At 39.4% G+C, this 27,323-nt stretch overlaps 1 protein-coding gene across 1 annotated transcript; it reads left to right on the top strand.

Moving 5' to 3' along the window:
- The first annotated feature begins 2,818 nt into the window (after positions 1–2,818).
- rsf1b.1 (remodeling and spacing factor 1b, tandem duplicate 1) lies at positions 2,819–27,323 on the top strand. Its single transcript, XM_082158459.1, has 16 exons — positions 2,819–3,039; positions 4,514–4,605; positions 4,834–4,926; positions 5,069–5,274; positions 5,454–5,599; positions 7,295–9,882; positions 16,900–17,175; positions 17,260–17,364; positions 17,452–17,531; positions 17,739–17,793; positions 19,537–19,646; positions 19,768–19,835; positions 19,956–20,163; positions 20,247–20,482; positions 22,979–23,158; positions 24,548–27,323. The coding sequence occupies exons 1-16, from the start codon at positions 2,886–2,888 to the stop codon at positions 25,078–25,080; spliced, it is 5,130 nt and encodes a 1,709-aa protein (XP_082014585.1). The 5' UTR covers positions 2,819–2,885; the 3' UTR covers positions 25,081–27,323.

Below are 27,323 nucleotides of genomic sequence, written 5' to 3'. Positions count from 1 at the left end.
GCATAAATAGGTCCACTTTAATAGCTGGTGCTTTTTTCTTAGAACTTCACAATCTGAATATATACAGTACAGCTCCTTTATGAATGCACAATATAATATGCATGAAATTATCACTAGCATATTCAGACACAAGGGGTCAGTGTGTTTCTACTCTGAAGACACTATTTCTACCAACCTGATCTCATGAGAAAACAACTTTATTTATGAGAGCGATTTCATATAAATTTATACAATGTGACTCTTATGGAAATGTATGATTTTTAGGAAAAAAATAAGCATGAAGCACCCCTAAACCTAACCATCAATGGGGCACTGAACAAAAAGTGTGTGGACTAAATGAAACTCCCCAGGACTGAATGTACTCTACACACAGACACTTTCTGTCCTCCTGTCTGATTACCTTAATTATGGCCTCAAATTGTACTGATCATAAATATACATATATTCTCAAATAAAATACTAAGCCAAAAGAATATTTAAGTGATGATTCACACAAACTTTGTGCTTGCTGAGAGTTTACCAGTAAAAGTACTTTGCCTATCTTCTTTATCCTTGAACTAGACGTGACAGAGTACCGGACCAGAAAAGTATGGATATTACTTCCATTAATGTTGCCTCAATGGGGAGTTTTCACTGGCCCAAAGGGACTGTTATTTTTTTCATTTCAAGATGGGAGAACCCTGAAGGATTATGTGGAAGTTTGTCAGGGTCAGCCATCACCCCACCTGAGATGACATGATACTGATGGAGGGGTTCATGAGTGGTCTAGATGAGAAAATTCGGATGGTAATGTAATGCCGAAGGGGGATTCCTGTTGGACCCTGGGGGAATATAGCAACTTAGCCTTGTGGGTAAACGGATCCTCTTTTACTGTGGGCGAAGTTGAAGAGAATTCCGTCCCAAGCGTCCACCACTTTAGCCCCAGAACCCACAGCGAATAAGGAGCCTGAGCCCACCGCAGGCCGAGAGACCCAGCCAATGCCCGCTACAGAGCCAGCAGCTTCATCCGTCCCGGAGGAAAAGCCTGAGGTCCCATCTGACCAGGTGTGTGAGGCGGTCATTACATCCGAGTAATGAAGAGGAGGGGCAGATCGACTGGGAAGTGGAGGAACAGCTTCCCCCCCTGATTCCTGCCTACAAACCTCTTCTGCCTCAGCACAGACTTCTTCATCGCCACTTGTCCTGTCCAGCACAGAGTTGTCTTTGTCGCAACTGGTCCAGTCCAACACCAAGCCTGTTTCCTCACCCTGCACCAGTTCTATGGCATTGATGTCCACACTCAGCCTTCCTCTCCTGCCTGCTCCACCGAAAGCCAGCCATTCCTTTGTCCCCGCTTCCACTGGCTTCCTTCAGCTTATAGGCTCCGCCATGCAACCCGAATTCGCCTTGGGGCTTCCAGTCACCAACTCTGCCATGGTGTGGGTATTCCCTGGCTCCGCCTCACCCCTCTGAGCCCTCTGCTCCACCTCAGCCCATCAACCAATCAGTTCCGCCCTGGCTCCTCGGCCCAACCTGAGACCATCGTCCTTCCGGCTTCACCGGGCTCCCTCATCCCACCAACTCCACCTTGGTAAGTAGTCGCTCTACCGTTGCCACGGACGGACTTACGGGCTTTCAGGTGCGCCTCATCCCTCCACTCCAACGGCTCTGTCTGGCTCCTCCTTCCCTTTGGTTCCACCTCTGTCCTCACTCACACCTTCGTCGCCCCAGTCCTCTGGCTCCCCTTGCTCCACTTCGGCCACTCTGCACCACGTCTCTGCCTTGTTATTTTTCCTGGTTCATCAGACTTCACCTGGGTCTCCACATCTCCTGGCATCACCACTGTCGGTTGGGCTAAAACTCCACTATGGCTCCTTCCTCCATCAGTTCTGCCATGGGTCACCTTCCTCCTGGCTGTCTCCTGGGTCGCTTTGTGTTCTCATCGGCCACGTACTTCCTCCCACCATCAGCTCCTCATTGGTTCCTTCCATCGTCAGCGCCTCCATGGTTTCTCCTGCCAACGTTCCTTCCAGGTTCCTGTTATTTATACTGATAAAAGGTGTACATTTAACAGTATTTTACTGTAAAATATATACTGTATATAATAAGGGAACTTAACAGTTTTTTACTGTAGCATTATTTACAGTCTTTTACAGTTAAAATTACAATATTTTTTACAGTTAGGCCTTATAAAACAAAAGTAGAACGAATTTCTGTGTAAATCGTACAAATAAATAATCTTTAAAAATGTGTAAATTGTAAATTCAATGGATTTATAAAAGATTTACAAAAATTAATTCTGCTCCAATATGAATTTGAGTGTGTGTGTGCAGAAGTATCATAAGTATAGTTAACTGACAGCACCCTCTGCTGGTAACCTATGACATTGTTAACGCTTCATTAAATCACCTGTCCTATGAATGCATAATGAGATCTGTCATACACATGAGTTAATTTTGTTAGTGAACTTATTCACTACAAAAAAAAAATTTTAAATATAGTTTTTTTGGAGGTTTCCAAATAACAGGAGAGATCAAGTGTCTGGATTTCTCTCACTCTTTCTTTTATGTTCACTGTTGTCTCTTTCTTCCAATTCTTCTCTCTCTCACTTTCAAAGAGAAAGAGTCCCTAAAAAGTGCAGCTTACGGCAGTGACATAATTAATTATTTATATTTTTGGTCTCGTATTTGTTTTAGTCTGGAATATTGTGCCATTTGAGGTTTTGGTTTATGGGCCTTTGTTTCTTTTCCTCTCGAGTTCTCCCGCTTTCTGTCTCTCTGCTGCTGCTGCTGGTTTGTTTACATCAGTTCAGTGTCTCTGGCGCAAGGGGTTCTGGGCCATGTGTCTGCCATAGTCGCGGTGCATTGTGGGGAGGTTGTGGTCCTCCAGTGGCTCGGTTCGGAATAATGTCTGCCTCGGAGGCAGCGGACGGTTCTTCCACGGGATTATGCCCGAGCTTCGCCGTGATCTGCTCGTTTCTGGAGCGGTATGGAGCTCTGCTGGACCTGCCGGAGGTGTCGTTCCCGATGCTGGAGCGCAGTCTGCAGGAGAGCAGCGCGGGTGAGCCGCTCCTCCATTGTTGCTCTTTAGCCGCTTTACATGCGTTTAAACGAACTGCTCAGTAATCCAGCAGCGAGTGTTGGTGTTTTGTCGCTGTTTGCGTCTTTAATGTGCCGTTTCTGCTTTTGAATTCGGCGTTTTGAAGGACGGGGGGTTTTATTCCGCTTTATTTGCTCATCACAGCACACAGAAACACATTGCTGCTTTATTTCCGTTTAAATGCGACCTTTTGCACTGGGAAATCACTTGTATTTGCATATAACAACGTACTTGTTGCGATGAACGAAATATTCGTGTTTATTCATTGTTAAATAATAATTTGGCATGAATTGGTGCGATGCGAGCAGCGCGCATGCGCAGAATGTGTAAACTTCCTGCTCCCGCTGCTGGGAGGGAGAAATTACAATATGGGATTATTTTGATTGTCAAACTTTAGTGAAAGTTGTCAATAAGCCTTTTTATTTTTATCTATGATGGTTTTGCAGCATTATAAATGTATTAGGTATGCAAGCTGAAGTGACTCGATGAATTGTTCCGAAAATTGTTATATCCATACATTTCCTTACAAATGTGTACATGGTAACCATAGTTTCACCCTAAAATGCTGCAGTTGTAGTTATTGTTACTACACTAAAACTGTAAAAAATTATTACAGGTTTTTGATTAAACAGTGTAAAAACCCTTCTGAATAGTTTGTTGTTGTTGTTTTGTTGACAGCATTGAGTAATATTAAACCCAGAAATTAAATTAAAATCTCATGCTCTTCTAACCTGTATAACTTGTAACTGTATAAGTTATTAAAATAAAGTACTAGTTTTGTTGTGGTAATAATAAATGTAGTTGTTATTGTATTTTGGCAGAAACTATCACTGTTATGGTACATTTACATTAGAGACAGACAGATTCTTTCACTCATAAACATATTTAAATGAATACATTGATTTATTGAAGCATGATAATAAACTTGGCAGGTCCAAGAACAACAGCAATAGTAAATGTCCAGTAATGTATAACACTGTGTTGTTGCTTTAAGTGCCAATTTAATGTGCATACATTAATAGTACAGTGTACAATACAATAGTAATAATGTGCAGACCAGACTGATAATTTTTCCAAATGAACATTAATGATCCTACTGTTGCTGGCTTGGACCAAGCACTTACATAAAATGCTGTGTTACTGTCAATGTATTTTACTAAATAAACAGAAACACTACTATATTAAAACAGTCAGTTAATGTTTGGTTATGACTTGATTAATCAGTCACTTCATTCAATGCTGGTGCTCTTTTGTAATGTGTAATAAAGTTTTTTTTTTTTTTTTTTATTCCGCAAACTGAACTGCAGAACAGTCGGACACACCGTAGTTTGAGAACCACTCCCCTAAAACGTACAAAAACATGCATGCGTCAAACATGGCTGTGTAATTGTGCTGTGCATTTTGCTTAAATATTGAAATACTTTTATGTCCCCAGTACCCAAACTCCTCGTGGACCTTCACGTGAAGTTGCTGAGGAAAATTGGCAAATCTGTGTCTGCAGACAGATGGGAGAAGAATCTCATTAAGGTAAGTCAGTCAGTGTTAACAATGAATTTATGCATTGAATGACTTGTCATATGTCACACATTCTGCTTTTAACAATCAAATTTAAACAGTTGTGTGAATTATGGATTATTTCAGCGGTGATAAATATGTAAATGGCTGTGAGCACTAAAATCCGTTGACCTTGTTAAGTCAATATTGGTCTCATCAGTGTTTAATTTTTTATGCCTTTATTCTGATCTGATGCTGTAGATCTGTCAGGATTTTAACACCACATGGGCATGGGAGCTGGAAAAGAAGGGTTATCGAGAGATGACAGTGGAGTGTAAGACTGGAATACTGAAGGTAAGATGGGAAAATCTGTTTATGTCTAACCACTGGATTAAGTTGCATTGGGACCTCACATCCATCCATGAAAATTGTTGTGTTTGTAACACATTTCTGTTTTTACACAGTATAACCTAACAATGTTTTGTTTTTCAAACAGTACTTGTGTGAATGCCAGTTTGATGACAATGTCAAGTTTAAGACCGCTATCAATGAAGAGGACCCGGATAAAATGCGTCTTCAGCCAATCGGCAAAGACAAAGATGGCCTCATGTACTGGTTTCAGTTAGACCAAGACCATAATGTGAGGATTTATGTGGAAGAACAGGATGATCTTGATGGGTCATCCTGGAAGTGTATAGTAAGGTAGGCATTCTGTGATCAGTTTCCACAGTTTCTTCATAACATGCATGCATAACAGATTTTTTCCTTCCTGTACTGGATGGCTGTTAAATTGTGATTAAAACATTGATGCCAAATGGCAATAAGAGATAACATTCACTTGCACGATTTTGTGGGGGAAAATCCATTATTTTCCATTGCAGAAATAGAAATGACCTGGCTCAGATCCTTGGTCTGTTGAAGACTCAGATTGATCCAGCGCTCCTAGTAAAGAAGGATCAGGAGGGCTCGTCTAGTAACAGTCCCAACCCAGACGATGAGGAGAACAAGAAGAAAGAGGGAGCTGAAGGTATGTAAATATTGAGTATTGACTAGGGCTGTGATGGTGGAATTTTATTTTACTACCGCGGTTGTATAATGGACCAACTACCGCCAGTGGTCGGGGGGAGGGGGAGGGTTGTTTATAGTATCAGTGCCATGCAGTGGTGTTCTGAAGTCCTCAGGTTTATAGTATCAGTGCCATGCAGTGGTGTTCTGAAGTCCTCACAGGTTTATATATATATATGTGTGTGTGTGTATATATATATATATATATATATATATATATGTATATGTGAAAATTCATGTCCCAGTTACACTTAATGTTGCCAAATATTTCTGGTTAAATAAACATTACATAAGTTTATTTTATTTTATTAATATTCTGTTTATTAAACCAAGGATAAATATAATCAAGTTAGTGTTTTTAAGCATTTTTACATTTATTACAAAATAATAACTAAATGCAGTAATAATTCAAACAATATATTTTATTTGTAAATTGATGTTCAGCTGTTCTTTTTAATAATCAACTTCTTTTCGGATCATCATTCATCAATTATTGGTAAAACACTGGTCACAAACACTTAAATTTCACCAAGCTGATTGCTCACTAAAATCCCCCCACAGTCATCATGTTTTCAGAGCATTTCAAATTTGATTTTGACTTGACATAAAGCGGTGATATCAAAACAAATGACTTTTTAATTAGTCTTCCCATTAACAGCATCATTTTCTTCATTCATACTGATTTGTGAACAGGAAACTCGTGAAAACAAGAGGCAGGATTTCTCCCATGAACCAATCATATCCAATCCAGACATAGCGCCATGGAGGCATTGCCTCCTTTTATGTGACTTTCACCTACTCACTCTGAATTATCCCCACCAAACCCATCGCATGCTTTTGGGGGTCTGTTAAAACTCAATGTGCTCAGCGGAGGCAAGAGAGACGCGGACTCCCGCTGTGACTTTACTGCTGGTGTCAATGTTGGACAGTGTTACTTTAGAAAACCCAGTGATTTTTACACTTTTTAATGTCCAGAGACCATCTTTTAAAAAATTTAAGATTTTTACTTTTGGCATTTTTGCCTTTATTATGACAGGACAGTTAGTTGATAGGAAACGAAGTTGGAGAGAGAGAGGGGGACGGGATCAGGAAAGGTCCACGAGCCGGGACTCGAACCCGTAAGCACAACTACGCTATATGTCGGCGCGCTGCCCACGAAGCTATTGGCGAACCACTGTAAAGAATGTGAATGTGAATATAGAAATTAAAAGTGAACGAAAGGAAGAAATGTTTATAATTCCATGTGAAAATGTGTGAGTCAGGACTGGAGTGAAGATCTGGGAAAAGACGACATTCCATGGATTACAAGGGTGACCAGATCGCAAAACAGTATACAAAGCCGACAAATGGGTTAACTGTATGGGCTCATCTACCTCTTTCTTTTGGAAGGAATCCAAATGTTTCCATGGTTCGATGTAACATTTAATTGCTAACCTATTATTTATTTTGTAAACAAAGCTTTGTGCTTCACTTGTGCCATAATATTCACGTAAAACAGCATTTACATACCAAAAATGTTTTGGTGAACCACTGCCGGTGCTACTCGGCCGCCGTATTGCCCTCAATACGCCCTAGTATTGACTGAGCACAGATTGAATTAGGTATGAATCATTTTTGACTGGTTTTCATTGTTTTTCCTGTGTGTTTTGGCTTCTAGAGGAGATCAGAGATGAGAAGTCACAAGACGACTTATCGACTTCTGAAAATAAGGAAAACATCTTGGAGAAAGAAAATGCAAAGCAAGAAGTTCCAGAGGCCACAGATGCTTTATCGGAAAAGGGCTTGAAGGTGAAGGAAGAGTTGCAGAAACATTCGGAGATGTCAAATTGCACTGGTGTTATTGCTGGATCTATCAAAGAAGAGCCACAGGATGAGGAGGAGAAAGTCAAGGACTTGTCAACACCTTCACATAATGCAGAACAGATCGATGACGTGAAGAGAAAAACTTTAGAAGAGACTCAGAGAACTTTGAAAAATGACCATCAAGCTAAAATCCCTCTAAAAAAGCGAGAGATGAAACTAACCGAAGACTTCGACAGCAACAGTGCAGGAGTACGAAATGCACCTGTCGCTTCGGTGAAAGAATCACGGACATGTTTTGATGACAACAGATTGAGTGCTGAAAAGATCAACGGCCACGTCCCTCACCTTAAACCATCTGAAAGTGAAACGCAAAAAGGTTCAGAGAGTTTACAAAATGAAAGAACAGAGAATGATTCAGAAAATACCCCATGTGTCTCAGATGAGTCCAATGAGAGAAAAAAGCATACTAAGGATGACCAAACGGAAGATAAGATGGACACAAATGAAACCAGATTGTGTGCTGAAGAGCAGATGGAAGTGGAGAAGCCTGGGAAATCTTGTGAAGCCACCGCAGAGGAGAACAAAGCAAAATCTGAAACTCCTCAACCTCACGAAAAGATCCCTGGGGAAGAAAAAATCTCAACAGTAAGTGAGCAGTCAGAAAAGACACCTGGTTCTGAAGAAGTACCTGAAAATAAAAAATCCCCCACTAGTGAAAATATGGAAACTACAGAAGCAAATACATCAACACTGCCTGAAGAGTCAACAAAAGATCTCTCAAAAGAAGAATCAATGAAAGATCTCCCAAACAAAGAGTCAATGCAAGATCTCTCAAAAAAGGAAGCAACAAAGGATCTCTCAAAAGAAGACTCAAAAAAAGATCACTTAAAAGAAGCAACGAAAGGTCTGTCAAAACAACAAGCAGTGAAAGATCTCCCTAACAAAGAATCATCAAAAGATCTTGCAAGAGAAGAGTCATTGGAAAATCTTCCAAAAGATCTGGCGAAAGAACAGTCAATGAAAGATCTCACAAAAGAAGGGTCATCAAAAGAAGAGACAATAAATAATCTCCCAAATGAAGAATCAAAAAAAGATCTTGCAGAAGAAGAGTCACAGAAAGTTCTCACAGAAGAAAGTCAAAAATCTCCCAAAGACTCTGACAACTCCAAAAAACAAGATCCAACTGCTTCCACGGCAATGGAAACAGAACCATTCCAGTCATCTAAAATGGAGGAGTCCTCTTACCGTGAAGTAATCAAACTGCATTCTGGCACAGAAAAGCCAGAGAATGCTGACGAAACAAAAACTCATCACAGTTCTGCAGACACCACCATAGAAAAAGAGTATGCTGCTCCTGTCTCAAAAGCTGAAGAACAGTATATGTCTGAAGCAGACAAATTCTCAACCAATGGAGAAAGGCAGTCCATTGCCTCTAAACCTTCTGAAGATACAGATGGCCCTCAAGCCAAAGCACAAGAGCAGTCTGCCTCCCCCAAGTCGGCATCAATGGATCTTGAAAAATCATCTGTTTCTGATTCAACAAAGAAGCCAAGTATGCCAAAAACCACAGAGAAAGTTGATGGTGAGGGCAAATGTGACACAGCTGAAACGGATAAAAATGAGAATTCAGAAACGACAAAAGAAAATGATGTAAAGGGTGAAGCTGCAAACAGCTCTGAAGAATCTTCAGCGAAAAAATTTGTTGAAGAAATTAAAGCTACAGAAAAACCCAATGAATCCAACAGTTCTGAGAAACCTTCTGAAAGAGAACATGAAAAGGAACCAGTTTCAGAGGAAGGGACCAAAGAGAAGCAAATGGAAGTTGATTCAAAGATCACTAAAGCTGATGAAGTAGAGTCGGCTGTTGAGGAGGTATGTGAGACTTCAAGAGCAAGTAAGAAGGAAACTGATGTTCCTGTGGATCAAAGCACCACCTCAAGCAAACAATCTGAGCAAGACACAACTTCTGAACAACGTGAGGCTTCCGGTGATGTTCAAGAAAAGAGCAATGCAGCTGTGAAAAGCAGTAAAAGACTTGGACGGCCTCCAAGGAAGTCTCAGGAGAGTCAGGATGAGGATAAAACGGGAGAAGAAGAAAAGACCAACTTGCGACAGGAAGGAATTCGTCTGAAGATCAAAATCCCAGCTCACAGACGGAAGGCCAGACTCCAGAAAGAAGAGGTCAAGGGAGATTCAGAGTCTGAGATGACTGAGGGCAGATGCTTGAGGAGATCTCCAAGAATCTGCAGGCCCACTGCTAAAGTTGTGGAGATCCAAGATAGGAGGGCAGAACGGAAGCAGGTGACTCCAGTGTCGGAGAAAGAAAAGGATGACGATGAGGAAAAAGAGGATGAGGAAAAGGAGGATGAGGAAAAAGAGGATGAGGAATCTGTACAGAGGAAACCGAAGAAAGCTGAGCCAGATGGCCAAACGAAACCAAAGGTACCTGTCAACATTAAAATACATTAAACTATATAATTTAATTTAGTGGTTTCAGTCAGGATATTTACAGTGGTCTCCACAAATATTGGCACCCAAAATTGACTGTGAAAATTTGTTTTTGCAATTTCGCTTCTTAGTCTTTCATTCAAAATATTCACATACATCTAACCTTTGAAGTTGAATAGTTGAAAGAAAAATCTTATACGTTTTTTTCTTTCTTTTCTGAAATGTGTGATATATGTATTCCACAATTATTAGCACCTCTTCATTTAGTAGTTTGTGCAACCTCCCTTTACCAAGATAACATATCTGCATCTTCTCCTATAATGTATAAGAAGGTTGATGAAAATATGGCAAGATATCTGAGACCATTCCTCCATACAGAATCTCTCCAGATCCTTCAGATTCAGAGGTCCATGCTTGTGTACTCTTTTCTTCAGCTCATCCCACAGGGTTTTGTTATGGGGTTTGGGTCAGGGGACTGCTATGTCCATGGCAAAACATTCATTCTGTGGTCAGTGAACTATTCTGTTGTTTATTTTGAGATGTGCTTTGGATCATTGCATGCTGGAAGATCCAACCACAGCCCAGTTTAAGCTTCTTGACAGGTTTATGATACCGGCTGTTGTCCATGTTCTTTGGAAGATTAAAGATACACCACCGGGGGGTGCTGTGGGGCTGCGGACCGAGATGGCAGCTTAGTTTGAGTGCTCCCCGCGACTTTGCAAAAAATCTTGAAAAACCGACTAATTCATGCTTAAAATCGGGTCAGCACGATGTCTAAACAATCGACTATTGAAGACTGTGGGGTTGGACCAAAACCACGCGGCTCACAAAGAAACAGAACTACCACCACGAATGTGTTAGCCGCTGATGCTGCTAACAACATAGCCGAGGCACAACAGGCCGACCTAGCCGCGGTGCTAAGTGAGCTGCAGGCTTTACGTACCACTGTTTCTTCGATTAACACAAAGATAAGTGCTGTGGATGACTTTGGGAATAAGCTTGACAATGTGGAGAAACGTATTACTGAGATGAACGGCTCTGTTGCTGCTGTGCAGAGAAGTTTTGCTGATCTAAAAGCGGATATCATTGCTAATGATAAGCGGCTAACGGAGGCTGAGGACCGGATAGGGACCGCCGAAAAGGACATAGAAAGGGTGAAATTGCAGCTGACTGATGCTGTAAAACGCATTGCTTACTTGGAGTCAAAGACGGAGGATTTGGAGAATCGCGGGAGACGCAAGAATTTGAGGCTTGTGGGACTACCAGAGTCAGCGGAAAAAACTCGACCCATGGTGGAGTTCATTCAACACATGCTACCGATCTGGCTAGGTCTTGATACCTCTAGAACCTTCGTCTTGGAAAGGGCACACTGCACTTTGGCGAAACCGAGGCCGGGTGAGAGCAGAGCGGTAATCATTCGTTTTTCACTATTTCAAGATCGTGAGTTTGTGTTTCAAACAGCCAAAAAGCGTGTGATCACCCACGAGAACCACAAGATCTTCTTTGCACAAGACTTCTCAGCGGAAACCATGAAGACACGGAGTCCATTCAAAGCAGTGAAGAAAAAGTTCATTGAGGCTGGATCCTTTAGGGGATTTCAATTACATCCTTGCAAGATGAGGATTCTTCACGAGGGGAAAATAATTCTTTTCTCCACACCTGAAGAAGCTGAGGACTTCCTACCGAGCTAGATTTGTAATTTAAATACGGCCACGGAATATAGATAACCGTACTGGACTTGAGGACAAAGAGGGGCAATATATATTTTTTATTTTCTTAATTTTTTTATATAATATTTGCACTTTATATATATTTTTTGTTTTTGTTTTTGTACGTGGACTCTAATTACCATATCTGGTGGACACTTTTTGTTAAGCATCAAGTAGGCTTGTGCAATTTAATTTTTGGTATATGGTTGAGTCGTTTGGCACTAGAGATGGTTAAATGCGGAGTTGCGGGGACGAACTGGGTGGGCTGTCTGAGAAGTGTACCTACACAGTTTTTGCCACTCCTCATTGGTGTGGATTGGCACTGCCCTTACATAGGTTGTTTAAGTATGGGAAGGGAATGGGATCTCAAGGATCAAGGGGACTTGTTCTAATTGGTTCATTTTTTTATTTTTATTTTTTTATCTGTTTTAATTTTTATGTCACACTCAATATGGATAGTTATTATGTTCTTAAAGCATTATGGAAAATTCTAAATTGTCTGATTTGAGATTTACAAGTTGGAATGTCCGGGGACTCAATAAGTTAACTAAATTGAAACAGGTTATGAACAGGCTTAAAAACTCGCATTCTAAAATAATTTTTCTTCAGGAAGTCCATCTTACAATTTCTGAAATTAAACATGTACGACGAAGATGGCCTGGCCAAGTTGTACATGCAACGTATAATAATTATGCTCGAGGCGTTCTAATTCTTATCCATAAGACAATTCCTTTTCAACTTACTAATATTGTTCAAGACCCTCAAGGAAGGTTTGTTATTGCTCAGGGTAATATACTTTCTATTGCATTAAATCTGGCTAGCATCTATGGACCTAATGAAGACAAACCCACATTTTTTGAAAATTTCTTTTTAACTTTATCGTCTTTACATGGCCTAAACATAATAGGTGGGGACTTTAATTGTACTTTGGACCCTCTGGTAGATCGATCAACAAAATCAGATCCCCAAAAATCGCAATCTAGGAAAACCATAATACTTGAATTTGACAGAGATATGGAGGAAACTTAACCCAGGTAAATTGGAATACTCCTGTTATTCAGGGATACATAAATCTAGATCACGTATTGATTATTTTTTAGTATCTCAAGAATTGGTATCAAAAATAAAAAATTGTTGGTATGATTGTATAGTTATAAGTGACCATTCGCCCATTTCCTTATCTATATTTTTTGACAAGCTAAAAATATCTCCCACTAATTGGCGTCTGCAGGTATGGTGGCTCCAAAATCCAGAGTTTGTTAAATATGTTGAAAAGAAGATTGACATTTATTTCGAAATTAATACTGATCAAACTAATGCATCAATTAGATGGGAAGCGTTTAAAGCATACATTAGAGGGGAAATGATCAGTTTCACAAGCACTAGAAGCAAGGAACAAAAGTCAGAAATGGTTAAATTAGAGAAACAAATAAAATCATTAGAAATAGACAAATAAGCATGAGGATTATGGCAAACAAAAACAATTACTAGTTCTAAGAGCGCAATACAACAAGCTTACAAGTGATAAGGCAGCAAAAAGTCTACTGTGGTTAAACCAAGCTTTTTATGATCAGGGGGAAAAGTCCGGTAAATTGTTAGCATGGAGAATTAATGGCATAACCACACAATCAGGTGGGATCACGAATGATCCACAAGATATTAATAATGCATTCAAAGACTTTTATCAATCATTGTATAGATCAGAATCTTCTGCCGACTTGGTTGATCAAGACTTGGTTCTTGACCATCTTCAATTTCAAGTACTCACTGAAGAGGTCAGGAAGGAATTGGATAATGATATAACTGAACAAGAATTATTGCAAGCCATAAAAAGCGTAAATTCAGGTAAAGTTCCTGGGCCTGACGGCTTGCCTATAGAATTTTACAAAACTTTCCAGCAGTTGTTAACTCCACTTTTGAATATGTTTAATGAATCATTTGATATTGGTAGCCTACCTCCAACTTTAAGACTTGCTACAATAACTCTTATTTTAAAACCTGGTAAAGCATCAACTGATTGCTCATCATATAGGCCAATTAGTCTCATGGGAGTGGACACAAAAATATTATGTAAAGTTCTTGCTAAAAGATTAGACCCATACGTCCCTTTTTTAGTGCATAATGATCAGAATGGATTTGTAAGGAGCCGTCAGGGCTTTCATAACATTAGACGAGTCCTTAATATAATTCACTGTAATAATAATGCCAGAGACAATGCACTATTGTCTTTGGATGCAAGACAGGCATTTGATAGAATAGAGTGGCCCTATTTGTTCAATGTATTGCCGAGATATGGAATTGGGGGAAAGTTTTTAAAATGGATACAGTTACTATACACTGGCCCTGTGGCATGTGTAAGGACTAATAACAATTTATCAAGCCAAATAACCCTAGAAAGATCAACCCGTCAGGGCTGCCCTCTGTCCCCATTATTGTTTGTTCTGGCCATTGAGCCACTAGCCATATCTATTCGAAATGAAGCAAATCTGTCAGGAATTACTATTGGAGACCAAGAACATAGAATATCGCTATACGCAGATGATGTGATACTTTTCTTGTCCAAATTATCAACTAGCATACCAGCAATATTACAATTAATTAATAGGTTTGGTAAGTTTTCGGGATATAATATTAATGACACAAAATCTTCCATACTCTTCCTAAACAAGGAGGAAAGGAGTAACCCAGTCATAAGATCGCCATTCTTTAATGCAAGAGAAGGATTTACATATCTTGGAGTTAAGATTACCCCCCAAATTAATAAAATTGTTAAAGCAAATTACGATCCGCTAATGGGTGAAGTGCGTGAATCAATTGAAAAATGGACAACAATGCCCATATCAATGATTGGCCGAATTAATTTGATTAAGATGGTAACTCCGCCAACATTTTTATACCTGTTTCAGTCACTCCCACTGTCACAACATTTTTTTAAGGAAATTAACAAGATTCTTCGTAGGTTTATCTGGAACACTAGAAAATCTAGACTTAGGCTTAGACTACTGTATCTTCCATATGACAGGGGTGGTTTACAGATGCCGAATTTACAGTGGTACTACTGGGCCGCTCAGCTTCGAGGCGCTATGTTTTACTTCCTCACACGGTCTCCTCCAGCCTGGGTTTCTATTGAACAAACAATATCTAAGCTCCCATTAAGATTATACTTATATTCATCAGATCCAAAGACCTTAAAAAAACAAACAACAAATCCTTTCCTAAAGAATACCATTGATATATGGTTCAAAGCTCACAAACATATTGGTGATACACCTTCGATTTCTCAGTTCTCTCCTATCTGGAGTAATGCACAGTTCACTCCGGGCAGGGCAGACGGCGGTTTTAAGGTTTGGGCTGGTAGAGGTGTGCAAAAAGTTGGAGATTTATATGACAAAGGCATTTTGTTAACATTTAATGACCTGAGTCTGAAATATTCAATTCCTCAAAAACATTTTTTTAAGTACTTACAATTGAAACATTTTATTTCATCAAAGCATTGTGATGCCCTTCGGGAGCCGCCGCTGTCCTGTCTGGAGAATATTATGATAAAGCATGAACATGGGAAATGCCAAATTTCTATATTGTATGCTACACTTATCTCATATGATAAGGAATCCAGTAAATATAGAATGAGGGCTTGGAGTTTGGATATTAAAGAGGATATCGAGGAAACTGAGTGGTCAAAAGCATGCTTAAAAGCTCAAATACAAACGATTAATACAAGAATGAAGCTATTGCAACATAAATGGTTGATGAGGACATACATAACCCCTGAAATGCTTAACAAATGGTCTCCAGACATTCCAGACACATGTGTGAAATGTTTAATTGAGAAGGGAACTTTAATTCACTGTGTATGGGAGTGCCCTAAATTGGTAACTTTTTGGAAAATGATTGTATGTACTCTAAGTAACATCACAAAAACCCAAATACCGTGCATTGCAAAACTTTGTATTCTGGGGATATACCCAGATCATCTTTCTATCAATAACAATCAGAGGACTCTTATCGACTTTGGCCTCCTGCAGGCCAGGAGGATGGTTGCTTTGAGTTGGAAAGAGACTGAAATATCTTCTGCACACTCTTGGATCAAGGAGATGGCAATGTGTGTTACTTTAGAGAAGTTAACGTACATTACAAGGGGTAAAGCACAGCAATTTGAAGAGATGTGGGCACCTTTAATTGATTTCCTTAAGAAATGAGAAGGTGCATGTATTAATGTTTTGAGCGTGACATATTTTTGTTCTGTTTTGTTTTATTTTAATTACTGGTGCTTTGATCAACATATTTGGAATGTTTTTGTAACTTATTTTCCTTTTGGTAATATAATTTTTGTTATTTTTGTTATTTGCTTATTGTTTGTTTTATTGGAAAATCAATAAAAAAAACATTGTTGGAAAAAAAAGAAAAAAAAAAGATACACCACCATACTTCACAGTGGGGATGTAGTACTTTTCTGCATGTCTATTTTTCTGTCTATGTAAAACCCACCTTTGGTGTTTTTCCAAAAAGCTTTTTTTTTTTGGAGACTTTCTAACACCAAGACCCAAACTAGCATCTGCAGTTTTCCAACTTTGATCCTTACAGTTTCTTTGGCAGCTCAAATCATCCTTCTCAGTGCATGACATATGGGTCCAATATAGACACTCATATTCTTCCAGGTAGATTGTTACCATCTCCAAGTGATTTAAACTTCTTAATTATTGGCCAGATAGTGAAGTAAAGTATTATCTTATAGCCATTTAATGATTTGTGCAGCTCAACAACCTTTTGTCACACATCATTACTGTCTGTCTGTCTATCACTTTATATTTAGAGCCTAGTGAAACAGGAAGTCTTCACTTATCACTTGAGTGTTCCTGATCACTAAGGGGAATTTAAAAACATACCATATGAATGGGAATATACTTTAGTTAAAAATTTATTCGTTAGAATTTGTAGGGGTGCCAATAATTTTTAAATGTAATTTATTCCTGTGATGGTAAAGCTGCATTTTCAGCTTTGTCACATGATCCTTCAGAAATCATACTAATATTCTAATTTGATGTCCCTGAAACATTTATTCTTCTTATCAATGCTGAAAACAGTTCAGTTGCTTTATATTTTTGTGGAAACTGATGCATTCTTTGATGAAAGCTCAAAAGAACAGCATTTATTTAAAATAAAAATCTTTTGTACCATCATAAATGTCTTTACTGTTTGCTTAATTTAAAGTGTCTTTGTTGCATGAAATCAAAAATCTCACTGAGCCCAAACTTTTGAACGATAGTGAAAGTCATTTACAGTGTAACACATCTTTCGCCAGGTTGGGAGACGTCGAAAACGACAACCATGGTCTCGCACGAGACGTAAAAAGAAATGTTCTGAAGATGACGATGAGGAGGAGGAGAGCGAGAGTGAGTTCGAGGAGACGGAGGAGGATGACAGCGATGAAGACTATAAGGTGGAGAAGTCCAAGAAGAGAAGGAGAAACCGAAACCGAGAGCGGAACAGCTCGGACTCCTCTACCTCTTCATCAGACAATGATGTACCCAATGATGACCCCTGCAAACACTGTGGCCTTCCCAATCATCCCGAGCTGGTGCAACACTTTTCTGCAAAGCATCTTCATCTTCAACTCACAGTCAAAAGTTCTGCATCTAACTTCTCATTTCTGTTCACCTAGATACTCCTGTGTGATTCCTGTGACAGCGGCTACCACACTGCCTGTCTGCGTCCTCCGCTCATGATCATTCCAGATGGGGAATGGTTCTGTCCCCCATGCCAGCATGTGAGTCAATTCAGATTTCATGATTCTCTTTACAGAAATACACAGTCCTGGCTATTCAGATGCTGATCCTCTTTATCTCTCTTGCAGAAACAACTTTGCGACAGGCTCGAAGAGCAGTTGCTGAATTTGGATGCCGCCCTCAAAAAGAAAGAACGTGCAGAACGAAGGTGAATAAAGAGAAATTTAGACCAGCTCAAGTGAATTAGTTTGAAGCTGTCGCAGTAAAGTTCCTGAATTATTCACAACTATTCCACAATATCAATTTGCTCTATTTATGCTGCTGCATGATGTCTGCCTGTAGGTTAGCTGTTCAGTCCATATGAGGAAATATTTTCAGGCCTGAAACATTGTCATTTTTGTTTTTTTCCTCACAGAAAAGAGCGACTGGTGTATGTTGGCATCAGTTTGGAGAACATCATCACACCCTCTGTAAGTGCCTGCAATAGTAGTGTAAAGTATTTGAGTAAATGTAATTGGTTTCTGTACTTCAGTATCTTTTTGGCTACTTTGTAGTTTTACTGAGTATCAAAGATATTAACAACTTTTACTCTCTACTCAACAAAATTTTTGAAGAAGTATATGTACTCTTTACTCCAATTAATTTGTGATGAGTAATACAATTACTCATTACATTTTGCATGGCACCTAACTTTTTCTGCAGCAGTTTATTTCTGCTACAAAAGAAGCGATATCGGCATCTACAGGGCATTAAAGGTACTATATCATGTGTGATTTGCCCTTACTCACTCAAACTTGTCAACATAGCTACTTTACGTGAATGCGAGCGCATTAGCAGGTAGTTGTAATAGCAGGTGTTTTATAGATGAGGACATGAATGCAGCCGGTGATGAGGCTAAAACCAGCACGTCCAGTGCAAGTAGCCTTTGAATATTTATTTTTACTTAACATTATTTTATTTATCATTATAAAGAAGAGACCTTTTTGAAGGATGTTGGTTTAATTATGCTCTTTTTGAGCACTTGAGCTTGACTGTTTGTAGATGTTTAAGAGGCTGTTGTGTCGACCTTGATTTTTTAATTAATTGATTCTTGATTAAAGTGATCGCTCTCTTCACAAATCAACTGTTTCATGTTTTTCACTGGCATGTTTCTCAGCTGTTGAGGACTAGTGCATCTTTGAGCCTACATTCAGTACTAGTAAAATACTTCAAATCTTTTACTCAAGTCGTATTGGAATTGGTGACTTGTAACTTGTCACCATGAAGTCATTTTTGCTGTAAAGTACCGTTATCTGTACTTTTACTCAAGTATGGTTTTCAGGTACTCTTAACACCTCTGGCCTGCAATGTTTGTTGAAATTTGTGAATTCTTAATATCGATATTTAATTTTAAAATGTTAATATTCCAGAAGAACCATATTAAACAAGTGAATGAAATAATGCTTTTAGATCCTAAAACTTGATCCAACTTTTACACCAAATCAGGTGGCATGAAAAAACCCCTGCTTAATAGTGTTAAAAGTAATCTAATCTGCTGTCATTAAGCTGAACAATTTGTTTTAAGATTGTAGAATAGACTTGAAAAAATTATTAATCACATGAGAAGTTAGTTTTTTCCTTTTAAGCTTAATTAGAAGTAATATTTGGAGGTTTTTCTTTTAATTGTCATCACATTTAACTTTTACATTTAATCATTTAGCAGACGCTTTTATCCTAAGCGACATACAAATGAGGAATCTCATCATAATCATATTTTTTAATAATTTGTAATCATAATTTACACTGCTGTTCAAAAGTTTGAGGTTGGGATGATTTTAAAGGTTTTTTTATTTTTCACCCAAGGCTGCATTTATTTGATTAAAAACTGTAATATTGGGAACAATTATTTTAATTTAAAATAACTGTTTTCTGTTGTTATACATTTTGAAGTGTAAATTATTCCTGTGATGGAAAAAGCTGAATCAAGAAGGGTTTTTTTGTGGAAACTGTAATAAATTTGTTCAGGATTTTTTGATGAATAGAAAGTTCAAAAGAAATTTGAATTTTCAAATTTATAATTTGTAAAATTATAAATGTCTTTACTGTCACTTTTAAGGTCACTTTTAAACAATTCTTCTTGCTGAATTAAAAAAGAAAGAAAACTCACTGATCAAACTTTTGAACAGTGGAGTACTCTGTAGTAAAAGTAAAAATATTTTTTTTTTTTGGTGAAGGTTGAAGTGGAAGAAGAAAAGGAAGAGGTGGTGGTGAAAGAGAAGGAGATGAAGAAGAGCAAAAGTTGGGGACGTAGATCAACCAGGGCGAAGAAATACATAAGCTACAGGTATGTCAATCTGTCCGCTAGGTTTACATAATCTTATGTACGTACGATTTTTACTTTTTCATTATCTTATGCTGTTTTTACATTATCTTTATTCATTTTTTTATTGTTACATTTTTGTCAGATTTGATGAGTTTGATGAAGCGATCGAAGAGGCAATTGAGGAAGACATCAAAGAGGCAGAAGGAGGAGGTAGGGGAGCATTTCCTTCAAGTGCTTGTGCTGCAGTTGTCATTACATCTCGCTAGGGTTTATCATGTTGATATTTGAGCTTGAACGTATGAGTTTAGACTGATCAAACGTGACCAACAGGAGCAGGCCGGGGGAAGGACATGGCGAACATCACAGGCCACAGAGGGAAGGACATATCCACCATTCTACAGGAGGAAGGGAAGGAGAACGGCCGGCCACAGAGACCCAGTGCAGCTCAGAAGAAGAAGCGGCGGCGTCTCAACGATCTGGACAGCGACAGCACTGTGGACGAGGAAGAGAGCGAAGACGAGTTCCGTCTTAGCGACAGGTTCTGTTCAACAGCATTTCATTCTAAAGCATCACAGAATCCTGAGGTGAAATGACACTCACTCTGCTCTGATTGGTCTGCAGTTCAGAAGAGGAGTTTGTGGCTTCTGATAACGAGGCAGAGAGTGAAGCAGAAGCCCGGTCCTTGGAGGACAGTGACTTCGGGAGCGATGTGGGCGGCCCGCGGATAAGACCTTCAAACAGAAAGGCGGCAAGCCGGTGTCGAAACAGAAGGCAGCCGCCACGCAGGAGACGCAGACCCAGAGGATACTCTGACGAAGAGGAGGAGGAAAGTGATGAAGAGGAGGAGGAAGAGATGGGTAAGGCATTAAGTGCTTACAAAAGGCATTTAGGTCATTTAGGCATTTAGGTCAAGCTCAAGAAAAATGGTTAAATAAACATAAGAAATGTTTAGTTTATCAATATCTACAGTGGGGAGAACAAGTATTTGATACACTGCCGATTTTGCAGGTTTTCCCACTTACAAAGCATGTAGAATTTTGATCATAGGTACTCTTCAACTGTGAATGACGGAATCTAATGGCGCTTTTCCATTACCAGTACCAGCTCGACTCGACTCGCCTCGTCTCGGCTCGCTTTTCGCTCCGTTTTCCATTGCAGATAGTACCTCCACAATAGTACCTGGTCGTCATAGCGACGCTGCAGGAAACTGCCGTGACTTAATCTTTTACGCGAGACGCGCGAGATACACCCGCTACCCACACACACACAGGACAATGGAGGAAATCGAGTGTATGCTGTTTTTGGATGTTTTTGTTTTTGTTTTTGCTGTTTTTTATTCAGGATACTCCGTCTGGCGCGTGCAATGATGACGCAGTGAATAGTGACGATTCTCTCTGACCAATCAGCAGTCTGCCTTGTTTTCACGTCACATTTTAGTATCGCCTCAGCTCGCTTAGAACCTCGCCGGAGGTGGTACGAAAAAAAGAACCTGGAAGCAGGTACAGGTACAACTTTTACACAGTGGAAAACCAAACAGAGCCGAGTCGAGGCGAGGCGAGCCGAGGCGAGCTGGTACTGTGTAGTGGAAAAGCGCCATAAAACAAAAATCCAGAAAATCACATTGTATGATTTTTAAGTAATTAATTTGCATTTTATTGCATGACAAGTATTTGATACATCAGAAAAGCAGAACTTAACATTTGGTACGGAAACCTTTGTTTGCAATTACAGAGATCATACGTTTCTTGTAGTTCTTGACCAGGTTTGCACACACTGCAGCAGGGATTTTGGCCCACTCCTCCATACAGACCTTCTCCAGATCCTTCAGGTTTCAGGGCTGTCGCTGGGCAATACGAACTTTCAGCTCCCTCCATAGATTTTCTATTGGGTTCAGGTCTGGAGACTGGCTAGGCCACTCCAGGACCTTGAGATGCTTCTTATGGAGCCACTCCTTAGTTGCCCTGGCTGTGTGTTTCGGGTCGTTGTCATGCTGGAAGACCCAGCCATGACCCATCTTCAATGCTCTTACTGAGGGAAGGAGGTTGTTGGACAAGATCTCGCGATACATGGCCCCATCCATCCTCTTCTCAATACGGTGCAGTCGTCCTGTCCCCTTTGCAGAAAAGCATCCCCAAAGAATTATGTTTCCACCTCCATGCTTCACGGTTGGGATGGTGTTCTTGGGGTTGTACTCATCCTTCTTCTTCCTCCAAACACGGCGAGTGGAGTTTAGACCAAAAAACTTTATTTTTGTCTCATCAGACCACATGACCTTCTCCCATTCCTCCTCTGGATCATCCAGATGGTCATTGGCAAACTTCAGACGGGCCTGGACATGCGCTGGCTTGAGCAGGGGGACTTGCATGCGCTGCAGGATTTTAATCCATGACGGCGTAGTGTGTTACTAATGGTTTTCTTTGAGACTGTGGTCCCAGCTCTCTTCAGGTCATTGACCAGGTCCTGCCGTGTAGTTCTGGGCTGATCCCTCACCTTCCTCGTGATCATTGATGACCCACGAGGTGAGATCTTGCATGGTGCCCCAGACCGAGGGAGATTGACCGTCATCTTGAACTTCTTCCATTTTCTAATAATTAAGCCAACAGTTGTTGCCTTCTCACCAAGCTGCTTGCTTATATTGTCCTGTAGCCCATCCCAGCCTTGTGCAGGTCTACAATTTTATCCCTGATGTCCTTACACAGCTCTCTGGTCTTGGCCATTGTGGAAGAGGTTGGAGTCTGTTTGATTGAGTGTGTGGACAGGTGTCTTTTATACAGGTAACAAGTTCAAACAGGTGCAGTTAATACAGGTAATGAGTGGAGAACAGGAGGGCTTCTTAAAGAAAAACTAACAGGTCTGTTAGAGCCGGAATTCTTACTGGTTGGTAGGTGATCAAATACTTATGTCATGCAATAAAAGGCTAATTAATTACTTAAAAATCATACAATGTGATTTTCTGGATTTTTGTTTTAGATTCCGTCTCTCACAGTTGAAGAGTACCTATGATAAAAATTACAGACTTCTACATGCTTTGTAAGTGGGAAAACCTGCAAAATCGGCAGTGTATCAAATACTTGTTCTCCCACTGTATAAGCTAACATAGTAGTTTAATTGAAGCATTCTGTTATGTATTCTGCCAACTTTTATTTAAATTATTGACATGTTATTTTTCATTTAATGTTCATTTCTTATGTTTATTTAATTGCTAGAAAAAGACCTAGACCTGCTGAGGTAGACCAAAAAAAACATAATTAACCATTTTAAGCCATAATTTGTACCATACTTGGGGTTTGCACTATATTCACTGATATATTTCTCTGTTTGACTTCCCATTGTGTGTGGTTGTTTGCATGTAGTGACAGAAGGCTCTAGTGAATACAGTGACAGCGATCTCGACATCCGCTTTCGACGGTCCCATCGGAGCCGTAAGCAGCAGGTGAATTACTGTGAAACTTCAGATTCTGATGGCTCACAGGCCAGCACCAACAAAGACAAAAAGAAGAAACGCAGACGTCTTTCCAGCTCTGACAGTGAAGGTTAGTGCCATTTACACCCATACATATTCACAGCATAAGCCTGAATCATTAACTTTGACCTCTATACAGTATATAACTGTAATGTCACTATAATCTTATATAATATTACTAGAATTATTCAGGGTTGAGTGATATAAGCACAAAGATAGTGAACCAGGTGTGTGTGTGTGTGTATTCAAAAGTTTGGGATCAGATGGGTTTTATTTTTAAAGAAATTATTACTTTTATTTAAAGGGGTGGTATTATGCCCTTTTCACAAGATGTAAAATAAGTCACCAGAGTGTGTATGTGGAGTTTTAGCTCAGAATACCCCACAGATATTTTGATATAGCATGTTCAAATTTGTCACTTTTCGCGGGTGAGCAAAAACGCATGGTTTTGGTGTGTCCCTTTAAATGCAAATGAGCTGCTGCTCCCAGCACAGAGGGCGGAGCCTCAACAGCTTGTGTCATTTTACCTCACACAGACATGCACTGAAAATGTCTAAAACGTTTAGCCTTTTATGTTCAAACCAGAGTCAGACAATGATGGAGAGACTCAGGAAGAGGTGACAACATGTAGAAGCAACAGGACATTCCTGAATGATTAGTTGATGAATATGTAGCTTATGTGCAGTCATGATAATCTATAAATCTCGTTCCTGGGGACGGGGTTTATGTAAATTTGAGGGTTGGTGATGTCACTAACTCGGGAGGAATGTCGTTTAGTCCATACCAGCCATTTGTTGTAGTCCTTAAAAAGCAATTTCTTTAAAAGCAAATATTGCTTTGAACTTTGAGCATTGTAACTTTGCAGATGTTGTTTATGCTCAAACAGCAACATTACACACTAACTAAAGTTAGAAAAATGAAATCATAATCAACCAGCCCTTTAACAAGGATGCATTAAACTGTGTCTGTAAAGACATTTATAATGTTACAAAAGAAACTAAATGTGTTTTTTTTTTACTTTCTTTTTCACAGTGTCCTCAAAAATATGAACTGTTTTTAACATTGATAAAACTTATTTAAAAAAGTATTAAAATACTTAATATACATTCAAATATTACTGCTTTTACTGTAAGTTTGATCAAATTAAGCCAGTCTTGGTGAGCAAAAGACTTATTTTAAAAACAAAACATATTACCAACCCCAAACTTTAATTATTAAATATAGTATTATACAGTATGTTCTTATATACACATAGTATATTATTATATGTTCAGTACATATAAAAATATAATATAATATACAAAATATAGGTCAACTAATCGGCCTGGTCGATATATCAAACTGTAGCCAAAAATGCTGTGATTTAATTGTGAGTTTAACTTGAATTGTTCAGACTGATTTGATGCGTACTGTTGTCATGATTTAACTGTCTCCTCCGTGTGTTAACTTGCTCCTCCAGTTAGTTACCAGTCAGCTGAATCTGATGAAGAAGACAGGAAGCCCAAGAAGCTGAGGGCGGACTCGTCCGAGGAAGAATCCAGGAAACGGCGCAGACGCTTGTCCCTTAAACGCCGGAGGGAGTCAGAGGATGATGACGAAGACGACGACGATTCAGACGAATCCGAGGAAGAGGAACGGCCCGTTCGGAAGCGTGTGAACCGCATCGACTCTGACGACAGCGAAAGTGAAGAAGAGGAGGTGAAGAAGAGCCCACAGGAGAAAGAGTCAGAGGAGACCGTTGTCAAAGGGCCCAGTCCACTAGACTACAACTTGGTGGAGCTTCCTCCCACTAACGGACAAAGCCCAATGAAGAGTTTAGAGGGCCTCATCCCACGACCCGAGGTGGGAGTGACACCTAAAAATGGCAACGCCCCATCGGCTGTATCCTCAGCGCCGAATGGCCTGGAGATCCCTGCGCAGGACGAAGATGAAGACGACCTTTTGGGCGTCACAGACCTCGTAGACTATGTCTGCAACAGTGAACAGCTATAACTTGGTATTCTTTTTCTTTCCTTTTTTACATTTTTCTCCTTTTTTCCCCCGACCTTCATCCTGTTTTCAGCACCGTCAGCACGGATCATGTCAACAGTCCCTGTTAAATGTGCCAGCGGAGCAGATCAGGGACAGCTCGGCATCGGTGGCACATTAATAATAGCTGTAAATATTTTACTGAGCAAGAAGTATCAAGGGAAGGAAAACGCAATCCTTCCGAGAGACTCCCCCGAGATATTCCTTTTAAAGTATTGTTTTTGTTCGATAAGAGTGATCGCTCTCAAACAAACCCTCTCTGGAAACAACCTCTAAAACCTCTTTTTACACTAATCACACAGCCATGCTCACGCTCACCCATCTGACATAGAGACATTTGTCCAGTTTACATGCGTTTTGATCTCCACTGCTGTCAGTTGCACATTTCAGAGAGAACCGGAAGTGGGTGGAGTCAGTACAAAGGGGGAGGGGCCAGAGACAAACCAGATTTCAATGAAATTCCACACATTGCTAAATACCTTAGCGTTCGGTTCCACTCAGATGCCATTTTTAAACGTTCATATTTTATAATCTAATTGGAGTGGAAGTTGAATTTCTAGCGATTGGTTTCATAGTGTCATTTGGTGGGGAAATGTTTTTATTAAGTGATGTCATTATAAGCTTTGTTTTGTTATACTATTTATTATGGAAATTGTAATTTGTACCTGAAATTATCGCTTGGTCATAGAGCTGCTCGCACCATTAGAGCAAAAGATTCCTGGAAGTTTCTAAGAAATGTCTAATAGTGAAAAATTGCTCATTTTCTTATGCCAACATACTAACAACGCATCAAATCCTGTTGCTTTGGACTGTTTTAGCACCATGTTTTAATTTGAAGTCAAACACTATTTACTCTGGCAGCTTTTCAATGCGTCAAATGCCAAATCTTCCTCTCAAAGTTGATCAAATGCTGAAGACTCTCACCCGCACCGGTGTGTTTCTCTGAGGGATTCCTTGACGTTTAGTGCTGTTCATCTCATAGTGCAGATATTCCATCAAAGGGATTCTATTTTGCCCATCATGTCCTGCTTATGTCTGTGTTTCGACTATATTCATTTTCTTTATATAAATATATGAATATACTCATTGTAATGTTTTCCTTTTTTAAAAACATACTAATGATGTATGACATTAATGTTTTTTGTTTTTCATCAATTACAAGCAATACATTTTTCTTACAAGACATACAGGAAGAGATTCATCATCTCCTGGTTTCGTCTATTTTTAAAGCTCGAAATTCATGACATTAAAATGATTTCCGACCCTTCCGAGAGCAGCGTGATGTGAGACGCCCCTCTGAGATGTATGAACACGTCTGAGAAACATGGTATAGTCTTGCATTATCCTGGTGTGTATATCTGTAGTTTTTGCTGTAACATATTAGAAGCATTTTAAAATCATTTAAAGTATACATAGCAGTCCTTTTATGATTGCATCTGTTTATAATTTGTTTTGTAGGTACATTTGTACCACTTCAAAGTGGGTGCGTCTGTCTCATTTTCATCAGTGCATTCTTTTTGTTTTTGTCTTTTCTTTGAGGGTTTTCAGTCTCTGTCCCATTTCCACTGATTGCTAAAACATTTTCAAGAATGATCTGTTCTCAGAGGGAAAAGCATTCGATAAAAAAAGCCCAACAGACAGTATAATTGTTTAGATGTCAGCATTGATAGACAAAAGCGGTGTAAAAATGTCTTGTACATTAATGTTTTTTGCTTGGCATGCACATATCTTCTAATCTGATTCGTTTGCTCTTGCAGCATTAGGACATCAGATTTTGAGAATAAAACTTCCCTTATTTTTTACAAATATAATTTGACATGCTGAGATCAAGAGCATCATTAGGTACTAGACCACAGTGCATTTTTGTCTATTAACAGTATTGGTTTCTTGTATAATATAAAAATCAATGGTACAGACATCGATTTAAAATTGAGGCCCAGCCTATAATGACACAGTATATATTTGTATTTCACATAAAAAAAAATCTGATATTCTGTTATGAGGGATGTCGACACCAGTGTTTGAAGACAATTGGCTGATGTAGTTTGACAGCAGATGGACAGATGCCGTCTGGTTTTAGCTTTTAGAAACGTCCTTTGTGTTCGTCTGTTCTTTTTGATGTTTTTGTTAACTGTATTGTAATTTCTTTCATATGATTTACTATCTTGTACATTTGTCATAATAAAAATGAAATGAAACCTGTTTAA

This window comes from Leuciscus leuciscus, assembly GCF_965113295.1.
Source record: "Leuciscus leuciscus genome assembly, chromosome: 24".
NCBI lineage: Eukaryota > Metazoa > Chordata > Actinopteri > Cypriniformes > Leuciscidae > Leuciscus > Leuciscus leuciscus.
This window is presented reverse-complemented; position numbering and strand designations above follow the sequence as displayed.